The following is a 17,720-nucleotide window of genomic DNA, read 5'->3' as shown; positions in this document are numbered from 1 at the left end:
ACAATCACAGTCAGAAGTACCTGACTTAATCCTCTGCCCCTGTAAAGCATTCCTGAGACCCAACTCCTTAGTCTTCGGTGGGGGCACCCCATGGTTCTCAGAAACTCTCCTATCCACCACTTGCCCAAGCCTCAGCCCTTGGCCATTGTTTCAGATTCCACAGCTCTTCCCTCACCCTACCTGAGCCCCTTGGCCTTTCCCCTGCCCCCTTGCCTGGCCAGCAAAGTGCAAACCAGTGGAAGAGAACTTTCCCGGCATCCTAAGGCTAGTTGAACAGGAATGGGGGGGGGGGGGGGATGAGCTAAAGGGGGGTGGGGGAGAAACAGGCAAACTGAGATCAGTGTGATCCTGGAGCTGGTTTTCAAGTCCTCACTGGCCTAAGTACTCTTGCTTTAACTGTCCTAGAAACTAGCACAGTGGCCAGAGGCATCCCAACCCTCATCCTCCAGGAGATGAGCTTAAAGCTTATCTCAAGAGAGGCAGGGCTTGTCTGCTTCGAACAACATTGGGGGTTCTTACACCTCAGTTTCCTGAAATGTCCCCAAAGGCCATCTGATTTGCTTATACTTCAAAACACCCTTCTCCCCCTGTTTTGAAGCCTGGGAGTCCCCGGCTCCCCAATTCTGAAACAAGGGCTCCCTCTAGTGAAATAGAAAGGGGTTTCCAAGCAGCCTGGAGGCCAGGCTTCTTCACCCTCCTGGAGCCAGGCAGGGGTCCTCCCCCCCACCTCCCCCAACCCCCCCGGCCCTCCCCCAGACAGTGTGGGGCACCCATGAACCACTCCCCAGAATGGTGTTCTGAATGCCCAAAAGGCAGAGTTACAAAAGAAGCCAATGATATTAAAGCAGAGTTATCAAGATAGGAAAAACAGATCTGTAATTCAGTACTTCCATGTTTCTTTACTAATACATTTAAATGAGATCCAGCAGTGGGTCTAAGCAATTTCAAGGCAGCAAAGGGCATAAACAGTATTCTGAGCTGTCTGCTGCCACTGTAATGTGAGAGGAAGTTGTCTGTGATTGCTAGTGACAATAAAGTCTCAGGTATGGCCTCCGTCACTGGCACTTGTTGCCTACATTTGAGGGCTGCATTTCTGGTGAGGTTAGTGGGGGAAAAAAAAAGGTATGATGTTTTTTTCCCACCCAAGTTAATGGACCCCTTAATCCCTAGTTGTGGACCCCATGTTAAGAACCTCTGCCTAGGAGGCGTCTGGGTGGCTCAGCTGGTTGTGTCTGACTCTTGATTTCAGCTCAGGTCATGATCCCAGGGTTGTGAAATCGAGCCCTGTGTCGGGTTCCACACTGAGCATGGAGCCTGCTTAAGATTCTCTGTTTCCCTCTGCCCCTCTCCCCCCATTCACATGCGCTCTCTGTATATATAAAAAAAAAAGTGGGGCACCTGGGTGGCTCAGTCAGTTGAGCATCCATCCGACTCTTGATTTTGGCTCAGGCCATGGTCTTGCAGTGCGTGAGATCGAGCCGTGCATCAGGCTCTGCAAAGATGGCGTGGAGCCTGCTTGGGATTCTGTCTCTCCCTCTCTCTGCCCCTCTTCCACTCACCCTCTTTCTCTCTCTAAATAAATAAATAAATAAATAAATCATTCATTCATTCATTCATTCATTCCTAAATAAAACCACCACACCCACCCAACCAAAAAAACCCACAGGGATGAGCAAAAGGGGAGGGAGTTCCCCGAGCAAGAAACTGGATCACCAGCCCTGCAGGTCCTAAAGCTGTGTGCGGTCGCTCTCCTACACCCATCCTGCAGCTGACATCTCCCGACTGGAGGAGGAAACCTCTGGAAACCTGGTCCCACCACCGGCAAATCCTTTCACACCCACTAGCTTCGCACAGAATGGTCCTTGCACCTCCTCTCCCTACAGAGAGCTGGCTCTCCCCCAGGACGCTGCTTCTCCCTCTGAGTGCTCTGAGCAGAGACTCCTCCTCCTCCTCCTCCTCCTCCACCTAGGCTCATAGCAAGCTTCTGTGGGGGAGAGGGGGAGCTGAAGATCCCCCTCCCGTTACTGCTGCTGGACGTTTACTCTTCTTTCTTCCAAGCTTCACGCTCTCTTCTTCACCCCGGTCCACCCCCCCGCCCCCCGGTCCTCCAGGTCACTGTCAGACTCAACCCAGATCAGTCTCGCTTTGCATACAGGCTTCCTCTTTACATCAGGCCTTCTCCTGCCAGCATTCTGGGTGATTCCAACATCTGCAGGAGGGGCCCTTCTAACATCCTAACCTCATAGCCTCTTGAACCTCCTCAACTCTCCAGACCTGCACCTCAACGCCACCTTACTACCCAAACGGCTTCAGTGAGCACCCCGACCACCCCGCCTCAGTTACATTTATCTGACCACAGTTTCCCCGTAATTTCAGATTCCACATCCTCAATTCCTACTTGTACAGGTACCTACAGACGTCCTGGTGACCTCTGATCCCGTGATTCCCACCCCTCTGTGGACTTCCTCCTCGCCCTTTCTTCCATACCATCTTGGGCCCCGTGACCGATCACTTGAACTAGCCCCCTCTACTCCCAGGTGGACAGAGGGAACTCCTCATCCACCTCACCACACACTACCCCGCACCCCCTCACCGGTTCATCCCCCAGGGGGCACCTGCTAACAGTGACATCCAAAGAAACTGCTCGGACCACATTTTATGATATTAGGAGGGCAGAGTCAGGGTACCTTGGCAAACAGGAACCATATGAAGAGCAGACTTATGCAGTGTGAACTGAGTGACGGCCGCTATCACAAGCACCTCACATACACTGATACATTTAACGCTCACTAAAACCCTTTGGGGAAGTACAATCGTTCTTGTTTCACACATGAAGAAATGGAAACGCAGACAAGTTACCACACTTAGCCAAGGTCACACAGCTGGGAAAGTCGCAGGACCAGGATTTGAAAGCAGGTAGTCCCGCTTCGGAATGGGCAGCGCACACTTTTCACTGTTTATTGAGTGTGTGTCACAACCATCCCATTGGCAGGCAGCCAGGCCTGTTCGATTTCCTCTCAGGCTTCCCAGTTCCTTTGCCTGGATGGGGAATAAGTTCAGGCTCACGCTATAGATCTGGCCACTTTAGATTCTCAGGGGACGGAGCGTGCCAAGACCAAAGCTACAGGCTCCAGCCCAGCCAGCCGAAGCAGCCCTGCCTGTGTTGGAGCGGCTGGGTGCTTGATCAGCTAATAATAAAAGAAGACCTGGGGCGCCTGGGTGGCTCCATCACTTAAGTGTCCGCCTTCGGCTCAGGTCATGATCTCGCGGTTCATTGGAGTTCGAGTCCCACATCAGGATCTGTGCGGACAGCTCAGAGCCCAGAGCCTGCTTCGGATTCTGTGTCTCCCTCTCTCTCTGCACCCCCCTTCCACTGGCGCTCTCTTTTTCTCTCTCAAAAACAAACATTAAAATAAATAAATAAATAAAGTAAGAACTCTATTTCCCGTTCTGTTATTGTTCCTTGGGTGGCCTGCCCTCAGTCAGAAACCCAAAAGGAGGCAAGTGTGTGGCAAGATTACCCAGACTCTGTCCCAAACCCCATGCATCCCTCGCTTTCTGGATCTTTAACACCATCGATCCTACTTACAAAGCCCCACCTTTGGACAGACGCCTCAAACCAGATGTCCTGCCCCTCCATTCAGGCTGCTGAGCCCTCCTGGAGAAACTGGGTCACTTTACAGTCCAGTGCTGGGAAAATGCAAGGAAATGTGTTTCAGGAGGGCCCCCTCAAGCGCTAGTCATCAACCTTCTAGAGCCACGTTGTCCAATATGGTACCCACTAAAGACCTGCAGCTACTTCGATTTCAGTGCAAATTCATTCAACTTAAATCAAACATGAAATTCCTCGCTCCTAGTTCCTTGGTTACACTAACCATGTTTCTTCTGCTCAGGAGCCATACGGAGTTGGCGGCTACACAACTGAGCACAGCAGCTATAGATCATCCCCATCATTACCGAGAATTCTAGTGGACAGCACAGAAAAGTCTAGAATTCTTTCTCCCATACCACTTATTTCTCCTGTCAGTGCCCATCCCAATCCACCACAGAGCCCGTTCGTTCTCAGCAGGTGCCATCACCTGTGATTCACCCACTCCCCTTCCTCCCTAGCACCCTCACTGCTCCCTCTCACTACTGGCCTTCATCTTCACACCTGACCATGCCTAGCCTTGGGCAGAGAGGAAAGGGGAGGAGAGGGGGAAGGAAAGGCAGGAAAAGGAAGACGTGGGGAGAGAGAAATCCCTCCCTTAGCTTTGCAACACCCTTAACCCCTCCTTCCTTAACACCTTTAACGCCTGCCTTCCTTCCCATTCCCACTTCTCCAATGGCCTTACTTTACCAGAACTCTCTGAAATGCGGCGCTCCTGATCACTACTTCTCAGATGAACAGGTCTACTGCCCTAGCTTCCAGGACAGCTGGCCATTCCTATTACTGCTCTGACAGGTCCTGCAATCTCCTTAAACTCCTCTCCCCCTCGTCTACTATTCACAGGTCAATGTCCCCCCACCCAAGGCCTTTTTTCCAAGTTCTATTTCTTCCGCTCCCATGATTGTATGCACCACCTTTAGACCAAGGACACTGAAGTCTTCCTCTAGCCAAGACACCCATGAACTGTGCCAGAATATTCCATCCAACTGCCTCCTGGACATCTCAGCCTGATAGCCTAGAAGTATCTGAAACTCAAGTAAAGAACAACAATCTTCCTTCCTAAAACATGTTCCTTCCTTCTGTGTCCCCTTCTCCATTACTGGTACCCTATCTTCCTTCAGCCACCCAGGCCAAAATCCCAGGGCCTCATAGACTTTGCCCTCTCCCTCACTCCCACAGCATCTTAATTATAATAAATACAGTGAAGCCTTGGTTTGCGAGCATAATTCGTCCTGGAAACATGCTTGTAATCCAAAGCACTCATATATCAAAACGAATTTCAAGAACCACTGGCTTAGTTGTGATCATGTGATATTCGGCGTCACATACTACTCGTATCACAAGACATCGCTCGTTTATCAAGTTAAAATTGATTAGAAATGTTTGCTCGTCTTGTGGAACACTCGCAGAACAAGCTACAAACAACCCACGGTTTTACGGTACTATCAATTGAATTATTTAGTATTAGTATTTTAAATTAAATTAAAAGTGATCTTCATTGTAGAGCCTCATTTCCTGAAAAGACGAAAAGATGAGGCTACTGCCACCTAGTGGTAAAACACAGATAAACAATCAGATGAGGCCTTTACGACATTTGAGGTATGCAGATTCAAAACAATGTTCAGGAAAGTGTGCCTTAGGCTGCCTAGGGAAGTCACACACAGCTCCAGCGTGGAGGCAGCATCGCTGAGCTAATGTTAAAGGGGGACATGGAGTTTGCTAGGCTCTAGGTAGAGAAGCCGTTGTGTGCGTGGACATGGCAGTGAAGGCACGTGGGGCAAATCTGTCAGCAGGTTTGTTCACTTAGAAGGGAAAGTGATGGGAGTTGAAACTTGAGTGATGGGAAATGAGGTCAGAGAGACAGATAAGGGGCACCTGGGAGGCCGGTTAAGCGTCCAACTCTTGGTTTCGGCTTAGGTCATGTTCTCAGAGCTTTGTGGGTTCCAGCCCCGTGCTCTGTGCTGGCGGTGCGGAGTCCGCTTGAGATTTTCTCTCTGACACTCCCTTACTGACACTGTCTCTCTCTCAAAATAAATGAAGAAACTTTAAAAGAAAAAAAGGGGGTGCCTGGGTGTCTCGGTTAAGCGTCTTTTTTTTTTTTTTTTAAATTTTTTTTTTCAACGTTTATTTATTTTTGGGACAGAGAGAGACAGAGCATGAACGGGGGAGGGGCAGAGAGAGAGGGAGACACAGAATCGGAAACAGGCTCCAGGCTCTGAGCAGTCAGCACAGAGCCCGACGCGGGGCTCGAACTCACGGACCGCGAGATCGTGACCTGGCTGAAGTCGGACGCTTAACCGACTGCGCCACCCAGGCGCCCCTCGGTTAAGCGTCTTTAAAAGAAAAAAAACGGGGCACCTGGGTGTCTCAGTTAAGCGTCTGACTTCAGCTCAGGTCATGATGTCACGGCTTATGGATTCGAGCCCCACATTGGTCTCTGTGCTGACAGCTCAGAGCCTGGAGCCTGCTTCGGATTCTGTGTCTCCTTCTCTCTATGCCCCTCCCCCACTCACACTCTCTTTCCCTCAAAAACAAACATTTAAAAAATAAATTAATTTTTAAAAAGTGAGACAGATAAGGGTCAAATGTAAATATCTTGAATGCCACGTGAAGAAGTTTGGTCTGCATCCTGAACAGGATTTTTTAATTTTTTTTAACGTTTATTTCTGAGAGAAAGAGACAGAGACAGAGAGAGGCAGACAGAGCATGAGTGGTGAAGGGGCAGAGAGAGAGGGAGACACAGAAACCAAAGCCAGCTCCAGGTTCTGAGCTGTCAGCACAGAGCCTGATGCGGGGCTTGAACTCAGGAACCGTGAGATCATGACCTGAGCCGAAGTCGGATGCTGAACCGGCTGAGCCACCCAGGTGCCCCAAGGAGAGGATTTTTAAGCAGGGGAGCAAAACCTGATCACAATTGTTCTTTCCTTAGAGAAGTCATTCTGGAGACTGGGTGAGACACAGGGGGCCAATCAGGGCAGGGAGAGGAGAGAGAAAACAGAGTAGTCCCGGCAACAGAGGCCGAGAGCCTGTGCTAGGGCTGGGGTGATGGAAAGAGAGAGGAAGAGCTGAATTTGCAAGCATTTTGAGAATCTGAATCGACAGAACGCCTGAACTGATTGCCATAAGGGATGAGGTGGAGGAAGGGATCCAGAAAGTTTCTGGCTAGGATATTGGCTTTGGCCCTGGGGGGTGGATGGTGGAGCCGCTAATATAGGAAATGGAGGAAGAAGAAGAGTAGGTGGGAAGAAGGGGTATGCAATTGAGAATCCTGATTGTAGACATGTTTCCTTTGAAGTAGCTGTGGTGTTTCTCGAGCCTTCAGTTACATCCATGGATGGAGAACCCTGGGACCTCTGGGACAGGCAGAGCAAAGGAGCCCAAAGACAGCCAGCCACAGGAGGAGAACCAGGAGACAAGAGTGTCACACAGCCCAAAGGAGAAACAGGCGTCTAAAAGGAGGGACGCCGGCGATGTTAAACCTGCTGACAAACGTACACTCAGTAGGTGCAAGGCTCTGTCGCTTTCGAATCAGGCAAGGAAGAATCCTCAAGAGCCCACAGTCCAGTTGGAAGACAGATGTGTAATTCATAAGGCTGTGTTATAGGGGTGAATAATAAAAGTCTGCAACACTTAACACACGCCAGGCACTGTTCTATGTATTCCCATATATGAGCTCAGTAAACCCTCACGCCACACCTGTGAGGTAGGTACTATTCCTACCCTCCTTTTACAAATAAGAAAACAGATGCAGAGAGGTTTAAGGCACTCACCTAAGTGCCAGAATCAGGATTCGAACTCACAGTCTGTCAGAACTCAGCGACAACATGGGGGAGTAGCACTAGGTGGTGGTGAAGCTTGTCTGCCTGGTTTCTAATGCCAGTTGAAAGTCTAGCGCAGGGGCTCCTGACCTTTGTGGTGCTGTGGACCCCATGGCTGATTTGGGGCCTCCCCTCTCAGAATAAAAGGTGTTTTTTTTTTTTTTTTTTGAGAGAGAGAGAGAGAATGAGAATGAAAATGAGCAGGGGAGGGGCAGAGAGAGGGAGAGAAAGAATCTTTTTTTTTTTTTTTAACATTTATTCATTTTTTTTCAGAGACAATGTGTGAGTGGGGGAGGGGCAGAGAGAGAGGGAGACACCGAATCCGAAGCAGGCTCCAGGCTCTGAGCTGTCAGCACAGAGCCCGACACGGAGCTTGAACTCACAAATCACGAGATAGTGACCTGAGCTGAAGTCCGATGCTTAACCGACTGAGCCACCCAGATGCCCCAAAATCTTAAGCAAGCTCCACACACCTAGCATGAAGCCTGATACAGGGCTCGATTCCATGACCCTGGGATCACTACTTGAGCCGAAATCAAGTCAGACGCTTAACCGACTGAGCCATCCAGGTGCCCCTCAGAATAAATCTTTTTAAGTATACAAAATAAAAAAGGATAACAAAAGCAAACAGTAACACTGAAATAATTGTCGAAGTACTTTTAAAAATTAAGGTTTTTACATTTGCAGGTAATGAGGAGGTGCCTATGATTTTTTGAAATCCCTACAGCAGCTGTAATAGGAGGAGAAACTGATTTACATTAACAGCAGCATCCGTGAGTGCTGCTAAAGCTGTGGTTTGTTGCCTACGTTTCAGCACTGAAAGTAATGCTAGATGTCAGTTGGAGTTAATGCAACTGAAGACGTGATTTTTTTTTCTCATCCAAGATCATGTGCTAGTGGACTTACAGGGATTAAATGAGAGATCAAGGTCATGCAAGTAAAACACTTACCCAGTGCCTAGTTCGTGGACAACGCACCATAAATGCCAGCTTCTAAGATGCATAATAAGATATGTAAAATGTGCAGTGTGCGGGTATCTATATAGGTCCTCATTCAGCCCTGAAATACTAAGAACTAAAGAACACTTCCTGTCCTTAGGCAGACAGGCATGTCTCACATGTGCACTGCAGAAGGACAGCCACAGAACAGTTCCAGTGGGCTGCCTGGAGAAGCTAGCGGCCGAGGTTGAGTTTGGAAATATGAATGCTTTCCAGGCCACCAAGCTGGAGAAGGGCGTTCCCGGCAGAAGTCATGGCATCTTCAGGACGCAGAGGCAGCAAAGTTAAACGGTAAACTTGGTGAGGGGGGAGGCCCCTAAGGATCTTGGTAATACCCAAGTTCAGAACATAAGGAAGGGAGGAACATACAGAGAAGAGGCCTGCAAAATGCACTGGGCTCTGGGGACAAGGGAGAGCCACCGAAAGTTTCCAAATAGGGAGGTGCTGTGATCCTATTTGGGCTTTGAAAATAGCTTTGGAAACTACAGGGACAGGTTGTTGGTAGGGGGAGCTGGGGAGACCACACAGAGCCAGCTGTCGCGGCTAAGGTGCGACATGAGGAAGGGCCAGCCCAAGGCAGGGAGAGAATGGATTTCAGGAACAATTAGGTGGGTAAAAAAAGCAGAGAACAGTGATCACTCTTCACATCGGTCAGCATGGTCCTACCCGCAAGCACACCTGATTGTGCCGGACTATTCGCTCAATGGTCTTGGGACAAATGAGAAGCCATCTGGAAATCAAATTGGATCCTTATCTCACACTGTATCCCAGGATAAATTCCAAGTGGATGAAAGATTTAAAGGTTAAAAAAAATGGAACTATTAACACAGGCAAAGAAAATATGGGATATATATATATAATATATATATACATATATAATATATATACATATATATATTATATGTATATATTTTTTAAGTTATTTTATTTATTTTGAGAGAGAGAGAGAGCATAAGTGGAGAAGGGGCAGAGAGAGAAGGGAGAGAGAATCTCAAGCAGGCTCCGTGTGCGGCACAAAGCCCGACATGGGGCTCGATCTCAGGAACACGAGATCATGACCTGAGTCAAAATCAAGAGTTGGACGTTCAGCCCACTGAACCACTCAGGCACGCTGGATTTGTCTTTTTTTTAATGTTTATTTATTTTTGAGAGGGAGAGAGAGACAGAGAGTGAGAGCGAGCATGAGTGGGGGAGGGGCAGAGAGGGAGAGAGAGAGAATCCCAAGCAGACTCCAAACCACCAGCACAAAGTGTGATGTGAGGCTTGAACCCATGAATCCCAAGATCATGACCCGAGCTGAAGTCAGACACTTAACCGAGTGAGCCACCCAGGCGCCCCCGGGATATATTTTTTATAACCTCGGGGTGTGGAAGGACTTCCTAACCATAACTCAAAATTCAGAAGCTATATGATAAAAATAAATTAAATTGCATAGAGATGTAAACATCCTACCTAAATAAATCAGAAGATAAAAAAAAAAACAAATGACAAAACTGGGAAAAAGATCTACAGTGCAGATCACAAAGGGTTAACTCCTAATATTTATATAGAAATACACAGAAAAATATTTACATTATAGAGAAAGATATTTATATTATCTAGAAAAACTTATACGGAAAAATAATTATATAGAAATGTGTAAACATATATTTATATTATGGAGAAATATAAACAAACATGTAAAATATATAAATTACATATAAAGAGCTCCTAAGATTCAATTTTGTTAAAAAGGCCAATAACATAAGGGAAAAATGAACACATGAGAGGAACACATAGGTCAAGGAAGAGGAAACTGAATGCCAATTTAAACATGTAAGGGGTGCCTGGGTCAGTTAAGCATCTGACTTTGGCTCAGGTCATGTTCTCACAGCTTATGGGTTCGAGCCCGTGTCGGGCTCTGTGCTGGTGGCTCAGAGCCTGAAGCCTGCTTCGGATTCTGTGTCTCCCTCTCTCTCTGCCCCTCCCCTGCTCATGCTCTGTCTCTCTCTCAAAAAATAAATAATAAACGTTAAAAAAAATTTTAAGTGTATTAAAATAAGTAACCAGCGCACTGAATCCAGGATTTCATGGAGCAGAAAGATATTTTAGGAAAAAGAAAAATTAGTAGATTTAAGGACATATATCATAGACATAATAATACAGATGACACTGTGGATTAGGCAAGAATTGTCACACCCAAAGAACTGAGGTTTAGGAAATCTTGTTGGACTAATCTTTGAAGATGCTGGGACACCAGCATCTGGGTGGCTCAGTCGTTTAAGTGTCCGACTCGATTTCGGCTCAGGTCATGATCTCATGGTTTGTGAGATTGAGTCCCGCATCCGGCTCTCTGCTGATTCTCTCTCCCTCTCTCTCTGCCCCTCCCCCAGCCTCCCTCAAAAATAAACAAACATTAAAAAAAATTATAAGGGGAAGACTTTGGCATCCTTCTTGGCCGAAAAGCCAGTAGTGAAGAAAGGGTTGAAATGCAGGAGACAAGTGACTGACTACTTGATGGAATGAAGTTCTGGAGGAGGGGAAGGGATGCGAGATTACCACAAAAACACTTCCTCCAAGATGAGAGAGAACGATGTCAGGACAGGGGTGAGTGAAGCAGCTTTTAGAGCAGAGGGAAATAACCGAGGGAATTCGCACCTGGAAATCTGTTTTCCCAGTCATTTGTTGGGGGTACATCTATCAAGAGTGGGAAGGACAGGAAGCTTGAGGGGAGGAGGCTGAAAAGAGTAGAGATTTGGGTCACAGAAAGGGATGCAGGGGCTAATGATCTCAGACAGAGGAGTTTCGGGGGAAGGGGGGGCGAAGTCAGTCAGCTGAAGAGAAGAAGACACAGAAGTCACTGAGGTGGAGACACCCAAACTTTGAGAAGCTGGGTGGGGCAAGTGGTCTTCCCTGGAAGCCTCATCCGATGCTGGCCAGAGTTGTAATGGAAATACTGAGCACCAGGGGCCAAAGGCATCTAGGAACATGGAGGAAGCGGATGAGGGGTTAGGTGGTGGTAGTGGTGAAAAGAAAAGGTGGAGAGAATGGTAAAGGAGAAAGCACTTCCACCTGAGAGATGAAATATTAGTCTGGGGGGGGGGACAGTGGGGGGCTCGACAGCACAGGGGGCAGAAAAGGAAGAGCAGCCTCTATTGGGGGGAGCTCCAGGCAAGACACAGGAGGACTTGGTGTTCTGTGAAGAGCTGGTTGGGCTGGGGGTTATAAAAAATATACAGTTGACCCTTGACCAGCATGGGTTTGAACCTTTGCAAGTTCACTCCCGTGCAGATTTTTTCTGATAAATACAGAGCAGTACAGTAAATGTATTTTGTCTCCCTTAGGATTTTCTTAATAACATTTTCTTTTCTCCAGGTGATTTTATTGCAGGAATACAGTACATAATACATATAACATGCAAAATCTGTGTTCTTCCACTGTTTACATTATCAATAAGGCTTCTGGTCAACGAAAGGTTATTAGTAGTTATGTTTTGAGGGAGTAAAGTTATACGCAGCTATTAGACTGTGGAGGGGGTGGGGGTCGCATCCCTAACCTGTGCACTGTTCAAGAGTCAAGTGTAGTTCCAGAGAGCCAAAGGCAAAGAGCTGGGAGGAAAGGAAACAGAAATAAAAAGGAAGGCTGGAGGAAAAAAAGAACAGTGTGGACAAGGGTGCCTGGGTAGCTCAGTTGGTTAAGTGTCTGACTTCGACTCAGGTTGTTCATGGGTTTGAGCCCCACGTCGGGCCCTGTGCTGACAGCTTGGAGCCTGGTGCCTGCTTCAGATTCTGCATCTCCCTCTCTCTCTGCCCTTCCCCCACTGGCACCCTGTCTGTCTGTCTGTCTGTCTCTCTCTCAAAAATAAACATTAAAAACATTTTTAATAAAAAAAAGAACAGTGTGGACACAGGATGTCACAGTCACTACGGCCATGCTGAAGGACTGTAGTAATGAAGGAGGGAGGGGATCCCACTAGGTACTACTGAACTCCGCCCCCACCCAGGCCACAGAAAGCAGCACAATTTTGCCTTTCAGGAATACAGGGCTCCTGGCCATGGGAGGTATCTACAGGACAGCTGTCTTGCCTTGGGTATAAACTCCAAAGTCAGTTACTTTTGGAAAATTACAAGACTTCTAGGAAAGAGAACCCCTAAACCCTCAGCTTTTTTGATTTACAGAGAATCATCTTCCCACTGCTCACTCCAGATCGATTTGTCCTCTGCAAGGCCCAGGTCCGAGACTCGGGACCAAAGACTGAAGCCAGCCTTAGGAAAACCAGACTTTTCTCTAAGTGCATATAATTTCCCCCAAATGAACAGCAGATGACAGCAAAGAGCCAGAAAGGAAGCCAAGGCTTCTTAAGAGCCCAGAAGTGGTGACAAATCCTGTTCTGTTCCTATGGCGCCCTCTGTCGCACTTATCCCTGCTGGTTTACACTCCCAAGGCTCTCTTCCTGCACAGACTCCCTATAGCAGGGAATCTCTGATTCCCTAGTACAAATGCTGGGTTCGTAGTAAGTGTTCAACAAATACATGTTGGGGGTGGCTGGAGGGGAGACTCCCAACCTGCTGTGTGGTTAGGGGACAGGTGCCTGCCTTTTAGGACAATGAGGTACGCGGAGAAAAGGACTGGTTTGAGAGGGAATCGAGGCCAGGCTTTGAATCCTGGCTCTGCTACTGATGGCTGTGAGCAAGGCACCTAACATTTCTGAGCCTTGGCTTTCTCCTTTGTAGAAGGGGCATTTTCACCAGAGTTAGTTGGATGAGAAAACACAAAGCGTGCCTAGCAAAGTATCTCACACACAGGAAACACTCAATAAAAAGCTGATATTTACTGTGGCTATTATTACCGTTACTGTTTTTACAGCCTCTACTCTGGGCCAGGCACCAGAGGAAAGAGGAAAGAATCACTAACAGTGAGAAATAAATTGGAATTAAGCCTTGGCATCCCTGCTTCCTCGGCTCAGTTACCCCAAACAGTGTGGCGACAGATTCAACAGAAGGCTGCAGTGGAACCTAGCACTTCTAGAAGCTGCAGCTTCCCAGACTGTGAGGGGTTTTTTGTGGGGAGGGGGTACTGGGGATGGCTACTTGGTATTTTCCATCTCAGAATAGTCTGGCTCAGCCACCTAACAGATTTTTACGGGCACCTCGGAGCCAAGTAGGCTTAACTAATGGCCATGCACGTTGGGCCAAAACCTGCATCTCATCCCTCAGAAAGGAGAGGGGGGTTGCTTCTGGAATGCAGAGATAGCTGCCTGCCTGGTTCTATTCAGAATGAGTGTATCCCCCAGACTTGAGTATTATTAGCAAGCTGCTTCCTGTGCCACAGGAGACATACCTGAAAAATGGCACACGTCTCCTGGATATGGAGACTTGCCCTACAGCTTAGAGGGGGAAACAGTACATTTAGCGCAAATTCAAAGAAGGTGCTCTCTGAGTCTGTGAGACCCCCAAGGGGCTGCACGGGGTAAAAACAGCCTCAAAGAACATTGAGACCAGTGCTAAGAAAAAATGCTATCTGACAGAAACCAGGGCACAGGGGGGCAGATCTCTTGACTGACAGGAGACTCCATCGAGAGCAACGGTACCCGTCCTCCAATGTGTCCCCAGGTTGCCAAAAGTTCTTCAGATTTGCCAGGATTCCTGAGTTAGAGGAAGCACAACTTCCAAACCATCTTCCAGTGGCTTTAAGGGCCCACATGGCCTTGTGTCATTTTCTTTTTTTTTTTTTATTTTTTATTTTCTTTTTTTTTTTTTAACGTTTTTTATTTATTTTTGGGACAGAGAGAGACAGAGCATGAACAGGGGAGGGGCAGAGAGAGAGGGAGACACAGAATCGGAAACAGGCTCCAGGCTCCAAGCCATCAGCCCAGAGCCTGACGCGGGGCTCGAACTCACGGACCGCGAGATCGTGACCTGGCTGAAGTCGGACGCTTAACCGACTGCGCCACCCAGGCGCCCCAACCTTGTGTCATTTTCAACGTGATAGAAATGAAAGCCTTGGTGGCCTGAGGTGAGATAGTGGCGTTGGTCCTCCAGAGAAGTCCCAGCAACCAAGACAGAGAGGCTAGTCCCCTCTCATCTACCACATAATAGAAGGGGGAGGGGGATAACTTAAGGGTCACTGTGAGGTCACAAAGAGATCAGCTTTCCTTTCAAGGCCATCTCTACCAAGTTGGAGGTCCCTCCCTCATGACAAGATCAAGATTGTCAATGGTTTGTTTTACACGGTGGTCACTGTTCTTTTACCTGCTTCTTCCCTCAGCCCTAGAACCTCACAGTCCCTGAACTTCTTGACCCTCTCAATATCTTCTTTGGTTCTGAGAGGATGGATACAATAAGCAAGAGCACAAGGTCCTGCTCTCGACAGGGCTGAGTGCTTCCTTCTCTCCTCCTACCCTATACTGCACACTGACGCAACGGGGGAGGCACAGCACAAGTGAGTGGCAGAATCGGGGCTGCAGGGGTTTCCATGCAAACCCAATGTCACCACAGACAACGAGCCCAAGGCCTAGGCCCCAGGACACACAGCAGCAGCGTGCTTACCCACAAGGCACAAACGAGGGTTCTGAAAAGCCCCCAGATTCTTTGCAGGCCTTATCCACGCCCATCTGCTCACCCCATGGTGTGTGGCATAAAGGATACTGCAGAAACCCAGCCTGGCAGTAGCTCAAGATCCTGGTGGGCATCCAATACATGAGGATTCCCCAGAACAGAAGGGAGCAGCTAGGTGGGAGAGTGGCTAAGTGTGGGAGTGGCTAGGTGTGGGAGTGGCTAGGTGTGGGAGTGGCTAGGTGTGGGGTGGCTAGGTGTGGGAGTGGCTAGGCGTGGGAGTGGCTAGGTGTGGGGTGGCTAGGTGTGGGAGCGGCTAGGCGTGGGAGTGGCTAGGTGTGGGGTGGCTAGGTGTGGGAGTCGCTAGGTGTGGGGTGGCTAGCTGTGGGAGTGGCTAGGTGTGGGAGTGGCTAGGTGTGGGGTGGCTAGGTGTGGGAGTGGCTAGGCGTGGGAGTGGCTAGGCAGGAGTGGCACTGGCGTTGTGCTGGGGGGGGGGGGCTTACCTCCTTTCCAAAGCAGATAGATGGGCACCACGTAGAGCATAACATGCTGAATGTAGTAAATCTCCAATTCAAAGGGGAGCTGTAAGGACAGGAGGGAGAGAGGTGTCACAGAGCAGGAATCACTTATGTCAACAGCTTCTGAAGTGGACCACCCTTGCTCTTTAGGACCTACATTTTAGCCAAGCCATGCATTGCAAGTGCTCATGTCCCTTCACAACCACAGTGAAAAAAAAGAATAAAATGAATATACACTTATGACCTCGGCCCGGCATCTTCCAAAGCACATTTGGAAAAACATTTCACTAAAAGAAAGCAGCCAGTTGATGTAAGAAATTTTGCATATACTAGATCCCCAGGAGATTCACCACGGCTATTCGTGGTATACTGAGGATCTGGGTGGTCTCTGCCACTACAGAATTTGCTAACAATTGTTTATCCAGTGTTTCCCAAACTTAGCCGGTGCCTTTTCTTCCCCAAAGAACACTCAGTATTCTGCAGAATATGCTTGAGAAAACACAATGTAATGTCACTTCTTGCTCCACATGAGGAGGTGGTAAATGATTTTTAATTTTTTTAATGTTTGTTTATTTTTGAGAGAGACACACAGAGCGCAAGCCAGGGAGGGCCGGAGAGAGAGGGAGACACAGAATCCTAGGCAGGCTCCAGGCTCTGAGCTGTCAGCACAGAGCCTGAGACAGGGCTCGAACCCATGAACCGTGAGATCATGACCTGAGCCACAGTCAGCTGCTTAACCGACTGAGCCACTCAGGCACCCCAGTTTTGTGTTGCTTTATTATTGAGAGACAGAGACAGAGCGTGAGCAGGGGAGGGGCAGAGAGAGTGGGAGACACTGAATCTGAAGCAGGCTCCAGGCTCTGAGCTGTCAGCACAGAGCCCAATGCAGGGCTCGAACTCACGAACCATGAGATCATAACCTGAACCGAAGTCGGATGCTTCACCCACTGAGCCACCCGGGCGCCCCAAGGTGGTGAATGATTTAAAAGCTTATTTCTCATCTAACATGGAGAACGTGCGGCATAGGATTTATTAGTCCCATTTTCCAGATTTCCAAAAAAATAAATAACAAAAAGGCAATTGCTAGGCCTGGTCTGGTCTAGATCCAAGAATAAAGAGTTTCCCCACTGGATATTTGGGGTCAGTCCAGAGTTAGCCCTACTTTTGGGTGAAGACCAAGCAGCTGGGCCAGTTCCGACATAGCGTGCCAAAAGGAGCGGCCCCACCCTCCCTCCACCCAACACGCCTGCTCACTCACTGCTGTTTCCCATCCCTCACAAAATGGAAGCCCTGGATTACCCAAGCAGAGCGCGGTTTCCACCTGGCATGGGGACCGCGCCACTGACTTTGGCAGAGGGCTAGGAATGCAAACAGCTGGGTGGCTAACACAATTCTGGGGGAATAAACTTTAGCAGCTGGCAAGAAGCCTGGCCTCTGGGGCTTACACAGCCTGCAATACACACACACACACACACACACACACACACACACACACACACCCCTAGACGGAAGCCGAGAGAGACAAGAACACCCAGGGGAAGGGTCTACTGCCTCCTTATTCCCTACAAGGCAAGCACAGAACCAAGACTGCACGCTAATGAGACGAGGCAGTTATGGGCTCCCCAGGTGTGAGAGCCCAAGCATGCCTTGTGCCAAGGGCTAAAACCAAAAGATGGCAGAGCCCCCCAGAATGGCAGCTGTGATGACTGTAGACCATGAACAGAGATTCTGGCTCCGGCCCTTGAAAATAAAAACCCACAGGGGCGTCTGGGTGGCTCAGTGGGTTAAGCATCCAGCTTTGGCTCAGGTCATGATCTCACGGTTCCTGAGTTCAAGTCCCGAATCGGGCTTGCTGTTGTCAGCACAGAGCCTGCTTGGGATTTTCTCTCTCTCCGCCCCTTCCCCATGCTCTCTCTCTCTCTCTCTCTCGTGCGTGCTCTCTCTCTCTCTCTCAAAAATAAATTAAACATTAAAAAAGAGAGAGAGAGAGAGAGAGAGAGAGGTGCCTGGGTGGCTCTGTTGTTTAAGCTTCCAACTTGATTTCAGCTCAGGTCATGATCTCACAGTCTGTGAGTTCGAGCCCCACATTGGGCTTGGGATTCTCTCTCTCTCCTTCTCTCTCTGCCTGTCCCCCACTCATGCTTTCTCTCTCTCTCAAAATAAATAAATAAACTTTAAACAAAGAAAGAAAGAAAAACCCACGC

At 48.6% G+C, this 17,720-nt stretch overlaps 1 protein-coding gene across 8 annotated transcripts in view; it reads right to left on the bottom strand.

The window, feature by feature from the left end:
• The window catches only part of TMEM164 (transmembrane protein 164), a 177,148-nt gene that overhangs the window by 25,227 nt on the left and 134,201 nt on the right, over positions 1-17,720 (bottom strand). For all 8 annotated transcript variants that reach the window (XM_030306214.1, XM_030306219.1, XM_030306218.1 and 5 more), the window contains one exon: positions 15,502-15,580. In XM_030306214.1, coding sequence (XP_030162074.1) covers positions 15,502-15,580 — 79 coding nt within the window. The remainder of the gene's footprint in view (positions 1-15,501; positions 15,581-17,720) is intronic.

This window comes from Lynx canadensis, chromosome X (genome assembly GCF_007474595.2).
Source record: "Lynx canadensis isolate LIC74 chromosome X, mLynCan4.pri.v2, whole genome shotgun sequence".
In the NCBI taxonomy this organism is placed as follows: Eukaryota; Metazoa; Chordata; class Mammalia; order Carnivora; family Felidae; genus Lynx; species Lynx canadensis.
The sequence above is the reverse complement of the archived record's forward strand: the minus strand, read 5'-3'. Positions and strand labels throughout refer to the sequence as shown.